General features: G+C 60.3%; 1 protein-coding gene and 1 long non-coding RNA gene across 2 annotated transcripts in view; one reads left to right on the forward strand and one right to left on the reverse strand.

Annotated features, from left to right (window-relative positions):
• The window catches only part of LOC102027009, a 7,869-nt gene extending 917 nt beyond the window's left edge, over positions 1 to 6,952 (reverse strand). Inside the window, exon 1 of the long non-coding RNA XR_001232026.1 lies at positions 2,449 to 6,952. This is a non-coding gene — a long non-coding RNA (uncharacterized LOC102027009). The remainder of the gene's footprint in view (positions 1 to 2,448) is intronic.
• Gnai2 (guanine nucleotide binding protein (G protein), alpha inhibiting activity polypeptide 2) lies at positions 1 to 20,083 on the forward strand (the record flags this gene model as incomplete). Its single annotated transcript, XM_005410250.2, is given in 9 exon segments — positions 1 to 119; positions 13,626 to 13,668; positions 13,914 to 14,055; positions 14,221 to 14,381; positions 16,973 to 17,101; positions 17,467 to 17,596; positions 17,675 to 17,828; positions 18,292 to 18,504; positions 19,122 to 20,083. Coding segments are annotated over 8 exon segments (1,068 nt in total). The 3' UTR covers positions 18,483 to 18,504; positions 19,122 to 20,083.
• Positions 20,084 to 20,920: the final 837 nt, after the last annotated feature.

Raw genomic sequence — 20,920 nt, forward strand, 5'->3', positions numbered from 1 at the left:
GATGGGGTGCACCGTGAGCGCCGAGGACAAGGCGGCGGCCGAGCGCTCCAAGATGATCGACAAGAACCTGCGGGAGGACGGCGAGAAGGCGGCGCGGGAGGTGAAGTTGCTTCTGCTAGGTGAGGCCGCGCCGGGACCTGGGACCCCAGATTTCTGGCCCGAGTCACTAGACGAAGACTTTGACCTGCCCGAGAAAGGCTTTGGGCTCCCGGGCTGGGTCTGGACTCCACCCCTGGGCTCGAGCCCCTCCCCGCCCGAGAGCAGGCGGGCCGCAACCCCCAAATAAGAGTGGAACACTTGGGTTGGTCTGGACCGCTGATCGAGGCCGGACTCTAGGTCAGACCTTCAACTCATCCTAGAACCCAGACCCAAGCAGTGGCGTCCTGCCGGGTGTGGTGGTGCACTCCTGTAATCCCAGCACTCGGGAGGCTGAGGCAGGAGGATCGGTGTTAGTTCGAGGCCAGCTGGGCTACAAAGTGAGCCCAAGGCCAGCCTGAACTACGTAGGGAGACCCTGCCTCAAAAAGACAAAACAAACCAACCAGCGGCGTCCTAACACCAGCTGCCCATGCCCTGCCTGGCCATTCACCCTTGCCCGCAGCCCCAGCCCCGCCGGTCCTTCCATCCCTTCCTAGCCCACCCAGACATCAGCACCCTGCCTACGTAGTCCACTTTCTCCGGCTCCACCTTCCCCCCACCTGTTCCCCCTATTCCGTTGGGCATGAGCATCACCTGGGCCTCTGCAGGGCTCTGTCCACGCCCTCCTTCGGGCCTTACCCCTGATCCTGAGCCTGCCTGCTCCACCTGTGTGCTTAGACCCCCCATGGGCCCTCTCAGATGGGAGCCTGCTCCTGAGCTCTGTCCAGCTGGAACCACTCAGAGCCCCTGCTCCTGACCACAGATCGCCCGTGGCAGGCCTCACTCTCACACCCTCCCCTGCTCCCCGTTAACTGGTCCCCTACCCCTGGCCTCCCCAATCCCACCACCCTTCTTGCACCAGGTGGGCCAGGCTGGGAGGAGGGAAGCGGGGCTGGAGAGGGCCTGGGCTGGGCTAGGGCGCCCTGGAGCTCCATTTGTGGCCCTGGGAGAGAGGCTGAGGCCCACCCTTCCCTGAGAAGACCCTCTGCCCGAGCGTATTTCCCAGTGTTGAAGGCTGCTGGGCAGTCTGGGAAGTAGGGGAGTGTGGAGGGGCTGGCGTTGGAGGTGCAGCCGAGGCCGAGGCCGGGGAAGATGGTGGCTGTCAGAGAGGTGGGGGAAGTGGAAGTGGTGAGGCAGCGACATGTTGCTGCCCCTGTGGGCAGGCCGAGGAGATCTGCCGAGGGTGCCGAGTTTCCGGTCCCTTTTCTGGACTGGAAGGCCTGGATGTGGCCTCTGCGGGTGGGTGGGCCTGTGGGATCGCACAGCCCTGTGAGAGGGAGGCTGGGGTTGGGCCGGCGTGGCCCCGAGCATCCAAGGCCAGTCCTCTGCAAAGACGCAGGGCCTGGTGATTTTCCGTCCAGCCTCCCCCCGGGAGCCGAGGAGTTCCTGTGGAGGCCTGGTCCGGGAGTCCAAGGCTGGGGGCAGGAGAGGGGCCTGGCAGCAGCTCTGCAGGCTGAAGTCTGCGAGTGGGGGTGTGGCCCCTCAGCTCCCAAGCTGCCTTAGGGCCTCCGGGCTGTGAAAAGTGGGGCAGTTTTCCCTGGGCCTGTGGCAGAGGAGCAGCGTGTCTGTCCCTATGCGCCCATCTGTTGACTGTCCCGGCAGGCCTGGCCTCAGGGGCACAGCCCCGAGGTTTCAAAATGGCATCCGCTTCTCTGCCGCCGCCGGGAGGAAGAGAAGGGGCGGGAAGGGGCGGCGGCCCAGCCTCCTGGGCTGCTGTGCGGCGGGTGCTTGCCTCTTCCTGTCTCGGCTGGGAGTGCGGCAGGCAGCGAGTGGGTGTGGACGCGGCGCAATGCCCGCTGCTGCTGGGCCTGGGGAGGGCACTTCCGGGACTGCATCTCCCGGTGCCCGGGGCAGAGCCCTTGTCAGCTCCTCCCGGCGGATCGTAGTTACTGTGAAGGCTGAGGGGACGTGGGGCAGACCCAGGGCCACGGCTCCTGGCCTCCCTGTGCCCCATCTGGACAGGCCTGCCCCTTGGAGCCCAGCTCAGCCTTTGGGCCGGTGCAGGTGGGACCTGGCGACCCCTCCCACACTGGGCTGTGAGCGGCCAGCCTGGTGTCCTGCCCGACCGGCCTTTGCTTCCTCTGAAAGGGTTGCCTGGGTTTGGTCCACAGGACTGCCGGGGCTTAAGGATGGCGCAGACAGGAGCCTCATCGAGATTCTTGCTGGGAATGTGGAGGGTGGAGCTAAGACCCTATGGAGAGCATCCTGCCGGGGCTGAAGAACCAAGCCCTGCCTGACACTGAGAACTCAGTCCTCAGGTGCCAGTCTGCCACGTGCCTGGGGAGGGGTCCTGGTTTGAGCCATCCTTTACCTGTCCAGGAGTGCGGCGGTGGTGGGAGTCCAGCTGTGGCAGGTTGAGTTCTGGGCGCCTGTCCCACGTAGCGGGAAACTGTCTAGGCAACGGGACTCAGGCTGGGCAAGTGCCAACCTTCCCTCAGCCAGAACCACGCCTGCTGCCCTGCCCGCACCCTGACTCCCGCCCCTTCTTTGTATCCTTGCCAGCTAGCAGGCACAGTCACTGTCACCGGGGCAAAGGCAGATGTGATACGCACGGGGAAGGGAGCTTTTCCTGGCAGCTCAGTGAGGGGAGCAGAGGAGCTGATGCCAGCCCCATCCCAGGGTTCCCGCCATCCCTGCCCTGCCAGTTTAGCCCATCTGACCAGCCAGGTGCAGGCGGAAGTTGGGGTCTTGGTGGACAGCCTCACAGAGAAGGGAGGGACGTGGCTCCAGGGAGACTTCAGAGTGTATTACAGCAGTTCTGCCTTTTCCCGGCACTTCGTCTTTCTGTTCCCTACCTACCTGGTTGACTGATCTGTAACGCTGGCTCTTGGAAGCTTCCCCCAGGTTCCCTCCTGGACCTCCGCAGCGTCCAGGGAAGCACCTATGGCTCTGGGCACCACTGCTTGCTTCGTCAGAGCATGGTACTGGCTTGCTGCGCTCCCTTCAGGGCAAGGCTGTGTCCCTTTCATTCCTGTGCCTAGCAGGCAGCCTGGCACCTCTTGGGTGCTTCTCGTGTAATGAATGAAGGATGCACCCACAGAACTTGGTTTGGGAGATGGGGAGGCAGAGATCAGAGCTGGCGTACTGTTGGCAGGTGGCCAGGTCTCCTTGTAGGTGAATGACCAGGATGGAGAGGGTGGGCCCTTGAAAAAAATGTTCTTTGGGCTCTTTCTTCCTGGCTCTCAGAGGCTTGTGGGCAGCCTCTACCCACTCCTTGCAGAACTCTTGCTGCCCATCCTGCAGCCTGTACCAAGGCACAGCACACAGTAGGGACTCAACTGTTGGTGAGCGAAGGTGGCTTTGTATTCATCCCCCCAACTCCAGCTGTTTTGAATTCCCCTGGGGCTGCTGTCTGAACAGAGCTCCAGAGCAGCTGTGGGGCTGAGACCTGAGCATGCCCCTGGCGCTCCCGGCCTGCCGGCACACTGCTGGGCTAAGCAAGGGCTCAAGTAAGTTTACCAAATGACAAGGGAATCGTGTGACCCTGTCCTGTCTGCGTGTCTCTGGCGAGGAGCTGGCCTGCCGTAAGGTGCATGTTAGGTATGTGTGTGGACGGTGAAGCCATGGAACACATCCGTGACCGCAGCACAGTTCCTGGGGAGAGGGCTGATAGACTCCTGGGCTGCCGCTTGCGCCTGCCTGGTCTAGCGGCAGATGGGTAGGAGGGCTAGCCTGGGATCCTGGCTGGTTGAGGGGTAGGCAGATTCTAGGACATCTGTAAAGCTGGCTTCCTGAAGAGGGATCCTCCGGTGGCCTTGAAAATTGTCACCACTGTGGACAGAGGTGCCGCCCCAGCCAGGGCATTGAGACAGCTGAACTGGCCTGGATTCTAAAGGTCTTACTGAGTATTTCTGGCCTCGGGGAAGGGGCTCACCTTAAGGTCACAGAGACCGAAGTTGGAATCCTGGCTTCACTTGCTATGCCAGCTGGGAAAACGGCTTCAGGTGAAGCTCTGGCAGGGTGCTGCCCTCCACGCACAGCCTGGGGACCGGGGTGCCTTTCTGCAGCCGTGAGTGTGGTGGGACCATGCACCACACCCCGGAGGGGAGAAAGTGAGGGGCTGGCTGCTGGGTCCTGCAGAGTGGAGCATCCTACCCAGTGTGGGTGTCCCAGGGGAGTCCCAGGGAATCATCTGCCTCGCCCTTGGGTGGCCACTCACAGCAAGTGGGGAGACCCAGGTGTGCAGAGTCGGTACCAAGTAGAGTGAGGGACTCCCCCAGCACCGCTCTGAGGGTCTAGGTTTGGAGGTGTGTCAGCGCCCGTGGTGCCTGGAGGGCTGGTACCCAAGTGGGCCTCCAGCGCTGACATTTTCTCCCGCAGCCGTCTATTCCCGGCTGGAGCTCATTAGCACTTGAATGGGGGGTGGGGCATCATGGGCCTTGGAGTCTTTTCCCACCCCTCCCCCAGACTAGGCGAGGCTTTGTCTGCGCAGCCTTGGGACCCAGCTCCCACGCTGGGGGGGTCTGAGCCCAGTCTGCATCTGCTTGTGCCTTCCCAGCCCCGCAAGGCTCAGCACCCACCCATCCCCCCCCATGCTGGCACCATGGACGTGAGAAGTTGTACCTCGAGGGAGGGAGGAGGGAGGCCAGGCACTAGGTCCTCGGGGAAGTGCCCCTGAGCTGAGACACGGGTGAATCAGGGAGCTCAGTTGGGGACAGCCCTGTCAGGTCAGAGTGGAACTCTGAACAGAGCCACTGGGGGTGGGGGACAGAAGGAAAAGCTGCCATGGTGGCTGGCATGGAAGCCAGGCCGATTGAGGGGCAAAGGCTGCTGTGCCAGGGACCCTGAAGCCACCCATTATATTTGTATTGGAGTCTGGGGTGCCAGTGGGAACTGGAAATGGCCAGGGACCTCCCTGGGCCTCTGTCCCGTTGAGTTGGCGCAGACCTGAGAAGCAGGGTAGCATTTATTTGCCCCCTAAGTGGCAACAGGTAGATAGTGCTGGGGTGGGGTGTGATGCCATCCCAGGGAGGTCCCTCGGCCTCCCGCACTGTGGCTGGGGGTGCTGGTGCTTGGGACCACGGTTGCGCAGCCTGGTCCCATGCACTGTGCCCATGATCTCACTCCTGGTGTGTCTCTCCCAGACTCTTTCTAAAAGCCCCGTGCTTACCTGGCAGAAGCAGGATGCAGGCATCCCTGTCCGTGTGGGCTCTGCTGAGGGCGGAGGGCCTCCTGACCCCACCCCGGCCGAGCACTTCCTCTTCAGCTGCCCTCTGCTGTGGTGGAGGCAGGACCTGGGCTGTGGGTTAGGACGCAGGCCAGGTAGTGTTCTCATCATCCTGCTCCTTGGGACAGTCCCAACCTGGGGGTTCACCGAGGAGAGGGGAAGGGATCAACAGGTTGTGAGCAGGCCACAGGTAATGACTTGCCTAAGAGTGCTCCAAAAGGTGGGCTGGCGACATAGTTCAGTGGCACAGCGCCTGCCTGGTAGGCATGAGGTCCTGGGTTTGATTCCTGGTTTTAAAAAAGGGAAGGCAAAGGATTGGGCTCTTTAAAGATGTCCTTGGTACCTGAAGCCCTGAGTGAGCTGCAGGTGCAGGGTGGGGCTTCCTCTGCTCAGCTCCACCCATCCCTCTAGCCTGGAGCTCTTGTTTTTACTAAACCTAGTCCCACCCTCACCCTACTAGTGTTTCTTAGGCTGGGGGGGGTCACCAGAATAAGGGGGCATCTAGGCGGGGTCTTTGCCTTGGCACCAGAAGAGAGTGCCTGGCCGGTTTGAGTGAAAGCCTAAGGTGAGATCCTCTAAGTCTTCTTGGGGAGAAGGTGTCCATAAGGCCTGGAGGATTCTGGGGCCTCAAGGCTGCTATATCCACAGATGTGTGGAAGGGACATTGATGGCAGTACCTGCTGTGCCCAGGCAGAGGGACAGTGAGGTCTGCGTGCCAGGGCCTCTCCAGGAAGTGGTGTCCACATCAGAGGAAAAGGAGGAAGCAGCTGGCAGAGGAGGAGCCTAAAAGAGGAAGAAGCCGGAGGGTTGCTTGCTGCCAGTGTGGAGGTGCGAGTCCTGGGCTGCCCAGGGCTTTGCCACCTGCAAGGCCCAGGAGGCGAACACCTGCCCAGGCTGCTCTGTGTGCTCCTTTCTGTGGGTGCCCTGTAGGCACTCGCTGGATTGGGGCCCGTCCAGGTGGCTCCGTCCTTGTCTTGCCCGAGCAACTTCTGGGCCAGGGATTCCAGAGAAGGTAGCCTAGCATCTCTGAAAAGGATTCCCAGGGCTTCCTTTGGCCATGGGAAGTAGTGGCTGGGAGAGGGACACAGTGGGGGGAGGAGGGCAAGCGCTAGCAGGAAGGCAGAGGACTGATCTTAGATTCCTGAGCGGCCATTGCCCTCCAGAGCCGGAAGGCCAGCCACAGCCTGAATGAATGCCTGGAAATGGAGCAGGAGCCCCAGGATGAGCTCACTCTGGGTTTCCCCTGCCTGAGATGGACAGAGGGAGCCTTAGGACCCCCACCACCAGCCACAGAGCCCTGAGCGCTTTCCCTGAGCCTCGGTTTTCCCTCTCATAACAGCAGCTGCTTTTGATTGAGCCTGGACTGTTGTATGGAGTTGGTTTTCTTCTAGTATCATGTCATTCGGTGGGGCTGGGCCTGGCATCACACCCTTCGCTGATGCAGAAACTGAGGCAACTTATCCAATAAGCGGAGATACCAGGATATGACTCAGGTAGTGTCTGAGCACCTGCTCAGCCACGGTAGCCCCTGGGAAACTGTGCCTGGTCAGTCAGCATGATGGACAGCACTGCTATGGTGGCGCACGCCTATAATCCCAGCACGTGGGAGGCTGAGGCAGGAGGATGACCATGGGTTCCAGAGCAGCCTGGGCTACAAAGTGAGTTTGAGGCCAGCCTGGACTACATGGTGAGACCTTGTCTCAAAAAAACAAGACAAAACAAAGATGATGGACAGCTAGTGGGGGTGGATGCCATGGGTGCCTGTGTGTTCTGTGTATGCCTCAGGAGACTTCAACTTCTCTTTCACCGCAGGATGTAGGACATAAAACGCTATGAATCTGCTACTCATAACCAGAAATATGCCTAGTACCCATAGGGTGACCTCATCCTGCGTGCAGCTACCCCTGTTTTTACTTCCCGTCTTTCCACCCGCCCCGTGTCTCCTCTCAGTAATGTTCATGTCACAGTCAGCAACTTAGTGCCTCACTCTTCCCCTCTTTTTTTTTTTTTTTTGGTTTCTTTGAGACAAGGTCTTGCTGCAGAGTTCCGGCTGGCCTTGAGCTCACTGTGTAGTCCAGGTTGGCCTAGAACTTGCAGTGATCCTCCTGCCTCAGCTTCCCGAGTGCTAGATTATAGGTGTGTGCCACCACCCCTGGCTTTCTTCCCCACATATTAAGCTCCCAGAGAGACCAGGCCTGAGGAGGGCTGACAGCTGCGGAAGTATGGTGGGGCCTGGGGCAGGGAGGTGGCCCGCTGAGGGGAGAGTGCGCCCGTAGGCTCCTGCAGCGAGCATGGGCTGTCCCGGGCGTATGCAGTGCTTAGGTCCTATGTGTCAGCTGCATGTGGCGGTGCTGTGGGCCCACACAATAGCTGGTGAAGCCGGGTCCTCCTGCTCCTTGGCCTCTGACTGAGTATTGTAGCTGGTAGGAACTTGCCCATCCCCTTTGAAGCTTCCCATGGGCTCTGCTTTGTGGTGTCAGGCCAGATCCCAAGGGCCTGAGGGGCCTGGAGAGGCAGGGAGAAGCTTTCAGGGGGACCTACAGAAAGCAGAGACCATGCATCTTCCTCGCAACCCAAGCCCGGCTTCCAGAGGCCCCGCTCTTCACTGGGTTATCTCAGGCTGTCCTCTTCCTGCCTGCCCAGTCCCGGGACCTAGGATGTCACAGTTCGCGTGGCCCTGTGGCCTGTGGCCCCTCACGTAGTTTGGCGTGAGTGTGAAGACCTGAGGAAAGTGGCGTAGGACGGCCTTGGGGTTTCTGCGCTCATGTGTCCCGCAGCAGTGTCGCAGGGGACGTGGAGGCCAAGGCTCTAGGCGCTTCACCCGAGGCGAATGCAGAGTCAGAGGAGAGGTGGCCGTGCATCGGGTGCCTGGAGAACATCCAAGGGCCTCCGTGAGCGAAGACGCTTCCAGGAAGGGGTGTCCCTGGGTGACCCAGGCTTGTCCAGCTTCTGCTCACGGCCTCCTCTGCTTACCCCAGGCTGGCCTTCTGCAGCCTGACCCCGGACAGCTGGCCCCGTGTCCCGGAGGAGCCAGGCAGGCCTGCTTGTTGGTATTTCCATGGTGGCATCGTTAACGCTGGGAAGCGGCTGGAGCCGGTCCCAGGGGCAGAGCCTGGAGAGGGAGGTGTCCTGTTTGTTGGTGTTTGGGGCATCTGGTAGAAAGCCAGGCCACATCCTAGCCCCCCTCCCCCGTCCCTGCCCCCACCACACACACTGTGGGGCCGGCTGAGCCTCCTCGGAGAGAGTGAGGGAGCCAGAGCGCAGCACCTGGAGGAAGCAAGGGCGGCCCGGGGCGGGGCTTGCCCGGCCTTTGTCTGGCGAGGCCTCTCCTCTGCCCCCATCCTGTTGCCATTGTTCAGTGTGTGCAGTCTCCCACTGCTGGCGGGGGGCTTCCCAAGGTGATGAATGAGGGTCCAGGCACCTCCCCCAGGCACCCTGCGCGGGAGGCTGCCTTTCTGAAACCAAACACTGCCCGGCTGCCCAGCCCCCCCGCCTCCTGCCCTTTGTTCCTGGCTGACCGCTCCCCCTGGTGGCGACCAGGCCTGGGCAGTGCAAGTCGCTGCGGGAGCCTGAAGAGGGGCTGAGGCTGGAGACAGGGCACCCTCTAGGGGTGAGAGTGGGAGACGCTGTCTGGGCTGCCCTTGGGGTGGGCTCCCCAGGGCCCACCCCCATCTGCTCCACCGTGCTCCCACGGGGTTTGTGGCAGTGTGGACACGCCTGGCACTGCGGGTTATTATAGCTGGACGACTGCCCAAGTCTGTGCTGTGGTCCCCGCCTCTGCTGCTTATGAAAGGGCCTGCCCTGGAGCTGCCACGTCAGTTGTCTGCTCCCCTCAGCCCTGTGTGTCCTAGGGCACCCTCTGGCCCCGGAGCTGTCTTCAGGGAGGCCTTTACCCAGCCTGCCTAGTGTGGTGTCGGTGAGCAGGGCTGGTGGCTCCTGGGCAGGAAGGAGGCCCAGCCATGCAGGAGCGCCGCGTATGTGCAAAGGAAGTGACGAACTCAAAACGAAGCCAGAAGCCAGCGGTGGAGTGAGTGGTTCTTACTCCTGCCCTGGGTTACACTAAGTCCCAGCAGGGAAGCCTGCCTGAATCTGCCTGTTCGCCACTGTTCGCTGCCCTTTACCCGCTCTAAAAGCCTGCAGAAGCTCCCTACAAAGAAGACACCACCAGTAGTCCACTCTGCGGTAGCTGCCACGGTGCCCGGCGCAGCATGGCCAGGGTGGAGTGTAGGGAATGAAAGGCCCGGGAGACCTGTGTTCTTTCACAGGGTGGAGGATGGTGATGGCTTTGATCTGAACGCTTACTCTGTGTCGGGCGCTGCGGGAGCGTTGTTCTCCGTGCTAACCTCTCCTAGGAAGAGAAGATGGGTTGTGCCATTTCACAGATGAGGGGCCAGAGGAAGGGCAGGAAGTGAGAGGAAGGTTGATGGAGGTCTCAGGAAGGATCTGGGTGGACAGCAGGTTTAGACCTCCCGCTGAGAGGATCTGAGGACCAGAGCGGTTGGCTGGCACCTGCGGCTCGGCAGCTTCTGGAGAGGGGAAACAGACCCGCGAGGACGTCTGCGTGTCACCTGCTCCCGGCCTGTCAAAGCCTCATGTAGAAGTAGAGGTCCAAGATGGACAGGTAGCAGTGACTGGGACGCTGGGGTCCGGGAATAGCATTGAATGGCTGGCCTGGGGCCTGCTTCCTACTGCAAGGCCCCGTTGGGCTTGTTCAGGCAGATGGGGTGGTACTGTCTCCCCCCATCTGCACCCCCTCCTTCAGGGCTCAGTGCCTTGCAGTAGAAGCAGATGTCCTGACGCAGAGAGCCACTGTTCCCCTCACATTGCTGTGATTATTGCCCGCCTGCTGTGGACCCAGCAGCTGCGCCACAGGGCAAGGGCTTCAGAGGTGTCTTCCCTGGTGGGAAGATCAAGGCCACCCCAGGGAAGCTCTGCAGCCCTTCTGCTCTCACCGAGCGGGGGATGGAGCACCTGATGGGACGCCCTTCGGCAGGAGGGACGAACTCCCGCACCTTCTGTTGGCTGAGCTCCCCTGCCTAGCATCTTTGCAGCAGTCTCGTCAGCCGGGGAGGCACAAGCATGGGTGGAGAGCTGAGTGCCCAGAATCAGCAGGGTGCAAGCAAACCCCGGGGCCTGATGCCAGTTTATCTGGTGGGAGGAGAGATCATCAGGCCCTGATGCAGAAGGTGCCACCCTGGGGCGTAAGGAGGGAGACTGCTGTCCCACAGCTACCAGGGCACCTGGCCTGTGGGTACCTGAGAGCCCAGGTCTTTGCTGTCTCCTTCCCGCAGCGGCCCCACCCACTCTGCTCCTGGCCTCTTCCCTGCTGTAGCTGCTAGGACAGTGACCCTGCCTCTGTCTCAGGTGTCCCTCTGCTTCCTGCCTGGCCGCCAGCACCACACCCTTGTCCTGCCCCTCACTACTTCCTGCCTGAGTCACAGCTGCGGGAAAGACAAAAGGATTGTCCTGAGTCCAGAGGTAGAGGTTCCGTGACTGTTTTGTCCCCCTGTCTTAGAATTTTAGAGGCCTTGTGGGCAAACTGAGGCTTGAAGGGGAAAGGGAAGTAGGACTTCAAACGGGCTGGGACAGGGAGCTAGTGTCCCGGCCCCCAGCCAGCTTACTCAGGGGCTACCGAGGTCTGTGTGTCTATTGGCTCTGCTAGGAAAATCAGATGTAAAGCAAGTTTGCAGTCATTCCCATCATTGAGCAAAGTCACTAGGGGCCCACGCTTACCTGCAAAGAGAGTGACCAAAGGACCACACTGTCTGCCCTCAGTGGCCAGAGAAACTGATGCCTTGGGTGGCAAGAGAGGGGTGCATTGTGGCCGCACCACCCTAAACACGCCTGATCTCGTCTGATCTCAGAAGCTAAGAAGAGTTGGGCCTGGTTAGAACTTGCATGAGAGACAAAAGAGGGGGACAGCCTTCACCTAGACCCAGGGTATCCTGTGCCTGAGTTCACGTCCTTGGCCTCTGCTCTCCTGTGGGGGGCAGTCCTGGCTGAGACTGGCTCCTGTCCTTCCTCTGCTCCAGGATGTATCCTCTTCCTCCTGCGTCATTGCACCAGTAGGAAGAAAAGCCAGGTGGCCTCTGCCAGCCTTTCTGCCCAGGTACATAACGAGGCCCTCCTCCCATCCCCATGGCCGGGCTGTGTGAAGGATCCTGGCGGCTCTGCCACGCACAGCCCAGTGTGGAGAGGCTGCTGCCAGCTGACCACCGCCCACGCCCAGGAAGTGTGCTGCGTTTGGTACTCCAGCTGCCTGTGCTGGCGCCACAGAGAGAATTGCTGCCCAGCCTGCCTGGAGCCCGTGCATTCGTGCCGCCCCAGTACCCCACCACTGTGGGAAGCGTGCCTGCAAAAGTCAGAAGCCTAGTGATCGCAGGCACGTGGGAGCGTTCGTTTGCGAGACAGGGTCTCACTGTGTAGGCCTGTGCATTAGGGTCACTGTGGGGTTGGCTTGGGGCAGTAGGGCAGGTGGGGCATGAACCCAGTGACCAGTGCGGCTGGGCCCAGAGGACTGTGTGGCCCAACTGCTAGGTGAGGCACTTAGAACAGCTCTAGAGTGGGCTGCACGTAGGGCAAGGTGGGCCGCCTGGAGAGGAGATGTGATCGCCACCACAGCCTCTCTGTCTTCATTCGCTCGTCCGCTAGGTAGGGGTGAGCACAGTACCCACCTCTCAGGGTTGCTGTGAAGATCCAGGTACCTAGCAAATGTCCTAACACCACAGGGCACAGTGGGCACTCCTCACAGCTCTGCTGGTTTGTTTACTGAAGGTTTGTCATTGCGGGTGTTGGTGTGTGTGTTACATCCTTCTCAGAGGTGGCCTTGACTAGTCCTGGAACGCTGGTGGTGATTCCAGATCCCCGATCGACCTCCCCACAGACTCTGCTACCTACCCTGATGAACTGCGCAGAGGGACAGACCTCCCCCAGTGCCCGGCAGAGTTGGGACACTGAGTGGTGGGTGGGGTGAGTGTGCCGAGCAGAGGGAGCAGCGTGAGCGAAGGCCTGGAGGTGACGGGAGGCCCTGCCCTCGAGATCTGGCTCTGTATCTGGGAAGGAACCTGGAACCTGGAAATCTGGAAATCTCTCCCTTTTGTTTTTGTATTAGTTGAGGTGCTGGGTACTGAACAAGGGCTTACACATGCTAGACGCCTATACCACTGAGCTATAGCACCAGCCCCTAGAGTGCTGACTGGGGATCGAACCCAGAACCTTCATACCGAGCTACATCCCCAACCCTTTCCTTCCTTCCTTCCTTATTTATATTTATTTATTTTTGTTTGTTTGTTTATTTGAAACAGGGTCTTACTGTCACTAAGTTGCCCAGGCTGGTCTCAGAACTTGGGATTCTCCTACCTAATCCTCCCATCGTGTTGGGATTGCAGGTGTGCACCACCACGCTTGGCTCAGGATCTGTCTTTTTAAGCCACCTCCCAGAGCACGGTCCTGCAAGGTCTGGGACACATTCTGAGAAGGGCAGGGTGGGCCAGGTGTATGGCTCCCAGCATCCACTCTTTCTGAATCCTGGCTACATGATCCTGAATTAAGACTTCACTTTCCTGAGCCTCCATGTCCTTGTCCGTAAAATGGGACAGAAACATTGTCCTGTCACAGCAGCCCACAGCTTATGGGGCTGCTGTGACAAACATCAGGAAGAATGATGGCAAAGCTCTCAGAATCAACAGAGAAGATGCATGGCGCGGGGGCTCGGGCAGGCTGGGTCAGAAGCTTGAGTCAGTATAGGGCGTGTGTGTGTGTGTGTGTGCGCGTGCGTGTGCGTGAGTGTGACTCCATATGCCTCCTGGATTCTATTCTCCATCTGCTCAGGGCAGACCTGACCCAGCAGTAGAGAGCAGGCCTTAGGCCATGGGCCATGTCCAAGGGGCAGGAGCGTGACACTGTGCCCCAGCTTGGGTCTGTGGCCGCTAAGCCTCGACATGGAGAGGAAAGGCTACAGCCCTGTTGGCGTATGCCGGGAACCTGCCCGCCGGCCCTGCCTACAGTGCCTTGCCGGTGGCCTGGTTGCTCGGGAGGCAAGCCAGTGTATGTGAGCACGACAGGCAGTGTGGACAGTGGGATCCATAGTGGGCAGTGGCCTAGGGAGGCAAAGGCCTCAGAGTCTCCCGTGGGGAGGATGCAGTAGGTTCCCTCGGTCACACTCCAGCTAGCTCTGCTGCCCCCGGGCCCATTGCCTCCATCCCAAGGGCCGGCTGCCTGGAGGGGGAGTTCTGCCTCAGGGCTGCTGGCAGTCCTGCTACTTTGGCCCACCTGTAGTGACCCTGCGGGCATGTCCCTTGTCTGTCTGCCCTCTGTTCTAGGTGCTGGCGAGTCGGGGAAGAGCACCATCGTCAAACAGATGAAGTAAGTGCCATGCGCAGAGGCCGGCTCCAAACTTTGATTTCCCCTCTTCTTCCGCTGGGCCTGCGCTGCCTGCCAGCTCAGGCGCACCAGTCTCAGACCCCTCTGTCCACAGTGCTAGCGGGTTGGGGTCAGTGTCCCTCTGTCTAAAGCAGGTCCCTACAGGCCCCAGCAGCCCCAGGCACCCCAGGCAGCCTTGGGAGCTCCCTGTGCCCTGTGGACCCTAACTCCTGACCCCTGGCTGTCAGGATCATCCATGAGGATGGCTATTCGGAGGAGGAGTGCCGGCAATACCGGGCGGTCGTCTACAGCAACACCATCCAGTCCATCATGGCCATTGTCAAGGCCATGGGCAACCTGCAGATTGACTTCGCTGACCCCCACCGCGCGGTATGTGCACTGCCAGCCCCAGTCAAGGAAGCTTTCGGGGCAGCTTTTGTCCTGGGGAGCCTGAGAATACCTCAGCCCGGGCCCCATTCCTGAGGACTGCCTGCCTCTGGCAGGCGGGGTGGGCGTACAGTCCCTTGACTGACCGTCCACCACCGCTGTGCCCAGGACGACGCCAGGCAGCTGTTCGCGCTCTCTTGCACTGCTGAGGAGCAAGGCATGCTCCCTGAGGACCTGTCCGGCGTCATCCGGAGGCTCTGGGCTGACCACGGTGTGCAGGCCTGCTTCAGCCGCTCCAGGGAGTACCAGCTCAACGACTCCGCTGCCTAGTGAGTGCTCCGGGGCTGGGCAGGGCGGGGCTGGGAAGGCGGCTGCAGGCTTGGACCAGAGGACCAGGCTGTCCGTTAGAAACCCGGTGGCTGTTAGCCGAGGTTTGATGGTATGAGAGAGGTGGTCGGTCTGGGGCGGTGGTGCTGATGAGGCCAGGGGGAAGGACGGGCAGGGCGGCTTCCACAGTGCCTCTCCTAGGCCACTTGAGCCTCGTCTGTCTATGCAGAGTTGTTGAAGAGATCGTTCACTGTCACTTGCTCTTTGCCAGAGACACTGTGATGTGTGGAGCAGACAGGTCCCAAGCAGGGGCAGCTGGAGCGTCCATTGTTCCGGGAGGGCAGTGTGCAGAGAAGGGGTGGCAGGGAGTCCGGGCAGACACGGCAGGTGCAAGCTGCAGGGCTGCGCTTGACCCGGAGTTCAGGCGAGGGACCACGGGGAGAGAGGCTGCCTGAAGGTAGCGGCTGTGTGCATGGGCTGGAGCCTGGACCTCAGCTCTGAGCCTGGCTGGCCCAGGCCAAGCCACAGACTCAGCTGGGGGCGTTTCAGGGGTGCAGGAGTCCCAAGGTGTGACAGCCCTGGGCCTGGTAGGCCTTGCCCACTTTCCTGAACTCCTTCCCTACATTCCCTGCCACATGTCAGACTAGTGCAGGGTGCTGATCCCACGGGAGACAGGCCAGCTGTGCTGCAGGGGACACGCGCAGTCACTAACCAGCACAACGCCCTTGCTCAGCCAGGCGCCCTGTGTGGAACACCCTTCAGGTGCCTGTTGCCCCCCCAGGGGGTGGCTCGGAGGAGGGTCTTCTCTGACAGGGCTCCTGCGCCCTGCCTGGTCACGTGTTCCCCCCCACCAGGGGCCTGGCCTCCCTCGTGTGCTGTTCCCCTCACACCCTGTGCACCCCTGCAGGAGCTGCGGGATCCCAGCCAAATGCTGAGTGGCCTGCAGGCCTCAGCCCTGCTCCGCCCTGAGATCATGGTCACGGGTTGAGCCACCAGCAGAGCCTCCGGGTCACAAGGGCTGGGAGGGGGTGAGCCGCCTCAACCATCGCCTTGTCATTGTCCCCCCAACCCCGCGGTCAAGCAGGGCGGGGACAGAGCTACCTCCGGGCCACTTGCTTCTTGTTCGTTAACCCTTCTCTTTCCTCAGACATTAAGCACCCCGCTGGATGCCTAGTACCATTCACAGCAGTGACCACAGGCCCCGTTCTCCCTGACAGGGTCACCCAGGGGTGGGTGTGGGTGGGAACACCAGAGGGGAGGGGGGTACTCAGCCCTCCTCACAGGAGTCTTCCAAACTGTTGGGATAGCGGTTCCCTGGGGTGAGCCCACCTGTTGAGAAGAAAGACCAGGGAGGCCCCCAGCCTGGGGGCGCAGGGCGTGGCGTGCGGGTCACAGCGTGTGTGTGCGTCACAGTCCCCCATGGCCCTTCCTGTTTTTCTGTTCTGTCCCTGTGTCTCTGAGATCATTTCCCTCTGGCCCGGCTTGGCCCGGCTGCAGCAGGCCTGCCCAGGAGCAGCCCGTCAGTAGGGGGCAGCAGCAGTGGAGCCAGGCGCAGTCCCAGGGTGCGGCAGGAGTAGCCTCGGGCCCTAATTAGGGGAGCTGGTAATGAAGAGCCCCTGGGATACCCAGCGCGCAGGTGTCTGCCCTCTCTGAGGAGCCCACATTTTATTGGGTGCTAGGCCCGGTGCCCACTGGGCCTGGCAGGCCCCAACATGTTCCGCTGCATGGAGGGACCGCATCAGGATGCTCAGCAGAGGGAGCTGTAATTGCACGATTAGCATCCTGCTCTCTCCCTGAAGGACTCATTTGTCCCCTCTCACCCCCTCCCAACACCTTTGTTTTGTTTATTTCTTTGAGACAGGATCTTGCTCTATAGTCTAGGCTGACCTTGAATTTACTATGTGCCCGGGCTGGCCTCAAACTCGTGGCAGTCCTCCTGCCTCAGCCTCTTGAATGCGGGGATTATAGGCATATACCACCACCCTTGGCTTTGTGGCTCCGACCAGCACTCTGGGTCCGCAGTAGTTGTAGCTTAGACCCTAATGTTGGGGCTTGCCTGAGGTCCACAGAGCCACACCTTCTCCCAGTCCAAGAGAGGGAGACAGGGCTCTGAATCCAGGTTTTTCCTCCAGCGCTGTGATGCAAAAAGCAGGTGAGGGTTTAGGCTGAGTGTGATGGTGCACACCTATAATCCGAGCTACTCAGGAGGCTGAGGCAGGTAGACTGCTAGTTCAAGGTTAGCCTAGGTAATTCAGAGCCTGTCTCAAAGTGAAAAGGACTAGGGGCTGGGGATTTATCTCAGCAGCACAACGCCTGCCTGGCAAGTACAAGGTTGTGAGTTCGATTCCCGGTACCGGAAAAAAACTTTTAAAAAGTAAATAAATAAAGTGAAAAGGACTAGGAGTGTAGCTCAGTGTTAGAGCTCTTACTTAGCATAGCCCTGGGTTCAGTCCCCCGCCCTGGGGGTGGAGGGAGTAACAGCAGTAGGAGCTTTGCCTCAGAAGTAGGAGATGGAAGAAGGGGCCAATGTCTGCTGCCCAGAGTCTGGGTGAGCAGGCCCCGCCCAGCTCCCCCCCACACCTTCTGTCTGCAGCTACCTGAATGACCTGGAGCGGATTGCGCAGAGTGACTACATCCCCACACAGCAGGACGTGCTGCGGACCCGTGTGAAGACCACAGGCATCGTGGAAACACACTTCACCTTCAAGGACCTGCACTTCAAGTGAGCAAGTGTGCAGGCCGGCGGGGGGAGGGCCAGCGCCTGCCAGCCTTGGGATAGCAGAGAGAGGCTGGCCCGTGGCCTGCAGTCCCACTCTGAGGTTTTGCAGGCTGTGTTAGGAAAGCGTGTCCTCACCCCCAGGTAAACCAATGGTCACCTCCTGCCAGTTGCCCGTGGCCTCTGCTGACCCTGCCCTCCCCTGGCCACACCGAACAGACAGGCCCTGGCCCAGAACCAGGGTGAAGTGGTCAGGTCTGGGTGGTTCCGGGGAAGCCAGCTGTGCCAGTGTGGGCAGAGCTGTTTGCAGCCAGCGGCCTCCCCTGGGGCTCCCTTCCCTGACGCTAAGGGGACCCTGTGTGCGTCTACAGGATGTTTGACGTGGGCGGTCAGCGGTCTGAGCGGAAGAAGTGGATTCACTGCTTTGAGGGCGTCACAGCTATCATCTTCTGTGTAGCCTTGAGCGCTTACGACTTGGTGCTAGCTGAGGATGAGGAGATGGTGAGAGGCCAGAGGACACGGAGGGTGCTGGGGAGGGCTGGCACATGGGGCCGACGCTGAGCTCTGTCCCGCCCCCAGAACCGCATGCATGAGAGCATGAAGCTGTTCGACAGCATCTGTAACAACAAGTGGTTCACGGACACGTCCATCATCCTCTTCCTCAATAAGAAGGACCTGTTTGAGGAGAAGATCACACACAGCCCGCTGACCATCTGCTTCCCGGAGTACACAGGTACGGTGTTGTGTTTCCGTCCCAAGAGGAGCCGGTGGAACCAGGTAGCCTGTGGGCGCCCCCCTCTGGACAGAATGCTAACCACTGTGGGACACTAACTCGGGCTTGCTAAGTCTGCACCCACTGGCTCTCCCCACCTCTTTGAGTTTTTTTGGTTCCTTGAGACAGGGTCTCACTATGTAATTCAGGCTGCCCTTTAATTAACTGTGTAGTCCAGCCTGGCCCTAAACTTTCAGTGATCCTCCTGCCTCAGCCTCTCCAAGTGCTGGGATGACAGATGTGTGCCACCATGCCTGGCTCCTAACTCTTCTTGTTTTTGCAGTGCTAGAGTCACATTGTCATCCTGAGCACGCATGCACACGTTGCATGCTTGTCTGCCCACACGCCCGGGCTCTTGCTGTGCGTGTTGGGCAGAGCCTGCCTGCCATGTACACGGCTCAGTCTTCACCCCTGTCTCCCTCAGGAGCCAACAAGTACGATGAGGCGGCCAGCTACATCCAGAGTAAGTTTGAGGACCTGAACAAACGCAAAGACACCAAGGAGATCTACACGCACTTCACGTGCGCCACCGACACCAAGAACGTGCAGTTCGTGTTCGACGCCGTCACCGACGTCATCATCAAAAACAACCTGAAGGACTGCGGCCTCTTCTGAGGGCAGCGGGCCTGGCAGGACGGTGAGCTGGAGAGGGGTGTGGCCAGGAGCTGGGGGAGAGCACTGGGTCCCTTGAACCCAGAGAAGAGGTAAGGCTAGGGCAGGGAGAGCCCAGGCAGGGGTGGTGAACCTGGAACGGCAGGGAGGGGCAGTGGGAACCAGAGGGCGATGAGGGAGCAGAGACGGCGCTCAGGAGGCTGGCCGGGTGGGTGCAGGGCACTGAGGAGGCAGCACAGGGAGGCCCAGCCCAGCCCAGACAGAACCAGAAGCCTGCCCCGGGGCCCCTTGGAGAAAACGCCTCGCACACCAGGCTGCTTGTCTGATGGAAGCTGCATGCAGAGGGGCACAGCGCCTGCTGCCCCCTGTGACCAGCTTCACGTTTTCTCCTGGCCGCCTTTGCTTCCCTCGGACCTGTCTGAGGGGCCGGGCCCACACTGGCCCCCCTGGCTCTGGTGGAAGTTCAGTGACTGCCAATGCGTTCACCACCCCGCCCCCCGTAACCGAGCAGCAGGACCTGGCTCCGGGCGGACTGTGCCCTGGTAGTGAGTGGGTGGGAGGAGGGTCGTAGCCTGCGCAGGAGGCAGGATGAGGCGGCGCATCCTGGCCGCCGTCCATGCCGTGTTTGTTCTCCCTCTCCAGGGCCACCGCTGACTGCGCCCCCAGCCCCTGAGGAAGATGGGGGCCGAGAAGACCACGCTCCCTGCCTGTCTCCCAGCCGCTTCTCCCCTCTGTCCTCTCTGCTCTCAGTGCTCCTGTCCCTTCCCTCAGCTTCAGACTCAGGGGAGGGGTGGCCGCAGGCCTCTGTTTGAAGCCCGCCTCTGTCAGAGGTGCCAGGAGTGGCCGTGGTGCCTCCTCCCGGGCATCTGTTCTAGTTTTTTGATCGTTGTCTTATTCCGTGGGGGAGGGAGCACATGCCGAGCCTCCAAGGCCTGTGCCCGGAGGGGCACCCACTTCTCCAGCCCAGACCCCCGGCTGCGCCCAGCACCAGCCCTGACCCAGCCCAAGTCCAAATGTTTACAGGGAGCCTCCTGCCCGCCCCGCCCCCACTACCGCTCAGAGGCCCCAAAGGAAAAAGCACAAGAAGTGTAAGACGCCACCATTCCTGGAGACCACAAGTCCACCCGCTCATTCTCATAGCTTTTTTAAAAAATGAAAGTAAAGGAAAAAAAAAACTGCGAACTTAGAAAACTTTTTAGAGAAAACCTATTTAAAACTGTCAGATCCTGACCAGCACCCACCCGACCCCATTCCAGTGACTGTGCCTTGAGTGTGTCCGCGTGTTTACACCTGTCCTCTGCTGGCTGCCCCGTGTGGTGGCGCCCTTGCCCTGCCCTCTGCAGAAATGGGTTCCAAGGGCTGTTCCAGACAACTGCCAACGTCACTGAGGGCCCGCCGGCGGCCCTGGGCCCAGGCTCCATTAACCCAAATGTAGCTCCTTAGCGCTAACCTAGGAACCGCTGCTGCCTGCCAAGGGGCCAGGCCCCTCGCGCCCTTGCCCCAGGCCTGGGTCCTTCAGCGTTGAACACTTCCTTGCTTTTTTCACATGTTTTATGGAATTGTTCACATGGTTTGAAATAATAAAATGTAGAAAGAAAAAAATACCAGGAACTGCTGGGTATTCTCTCCTTGGGACAGAGGTCAGAGTTGAGATGTGCTGGGCTCCCGACCTCGGTCCTCAGCTGGGGCAGAGCCCTGGGTGGTCAGCTTTACAGGCCCAATGCCCTGAACCGTTTTCCTGCTCGGACTGGTCAGCAGACGTGCTGGGCCTGTGTCCCCCCCTCTCTTGATTCTGTGCCTGTGGGTCTGGGGCAGCCTTCAGGACTGGCAGAGTAAGTGGGCAGACTCAGCTCTTTTTCTTTTGTGTTTATGTACTGGATGTTGAACCCAGGCACTTTCCACAGAGCTACCACCCCAGCCCTTTTTTATTTTGATTTTGAAACAGGATCTCACTAAGTCACTTAAGAAGTCCAGGCTAGTCTCAAAGTTGAGATCCTCCTGCCTCAGCCTCTGAGTGCTGAAATTACAGTCATGTACCATCAGGGCTTTGAGCTGACTCTTCCCAGGTTCTTCTAAAAGATGGGGTGTCCAGCCAGCCTCTTGTGCAGGAGGTGACTTTGACTTCGTAGACCCAAAGTCCTAGAAAGTGAAGTGTCAGGTGGCTGCCCCTTACCATCTCTGCCCCGCAATCGCCCTCCCCCACCAAACCTGAAGGGTGGGGATGGCCAGTTGGCAGTGTCGTGCATGGCCTGAGCCTCCGAGTATGGAGAGAAGTGGCAATGCTGGAGGCGCGTGGGTGGCCCCGCGTGACGGCCGAGACCCTGAACTATTCCGCGGACCGCGGAGGCAGCCGCGGGCTGAGCTGGCAGGGCGGGACCCTGACACCGGCGCCTCCGGGTCCGGCCGCCAGGGGGCGCCGCAGCTCGGGCTCCGCGACCCCG

The sequence above is a fragment of the Chinchilla lanigera genome, unplaced genomic scaffold (genome assembly GCF_000276665.1).
Source record: "Chinchilla lanigera isolate Chin_1 unplaced genomic scaffold, ChiLan1.0 scaffold00131, whole genome shotgun sequence".
In the NCBI taxonomy this organism is placed as follows: domain Eukaryota; kingdom Metazoa; phylum Chordata; class Mammalia; order Rodentia; family Chinchillidae; genus Chinchilla; species Chinchilla lanigera.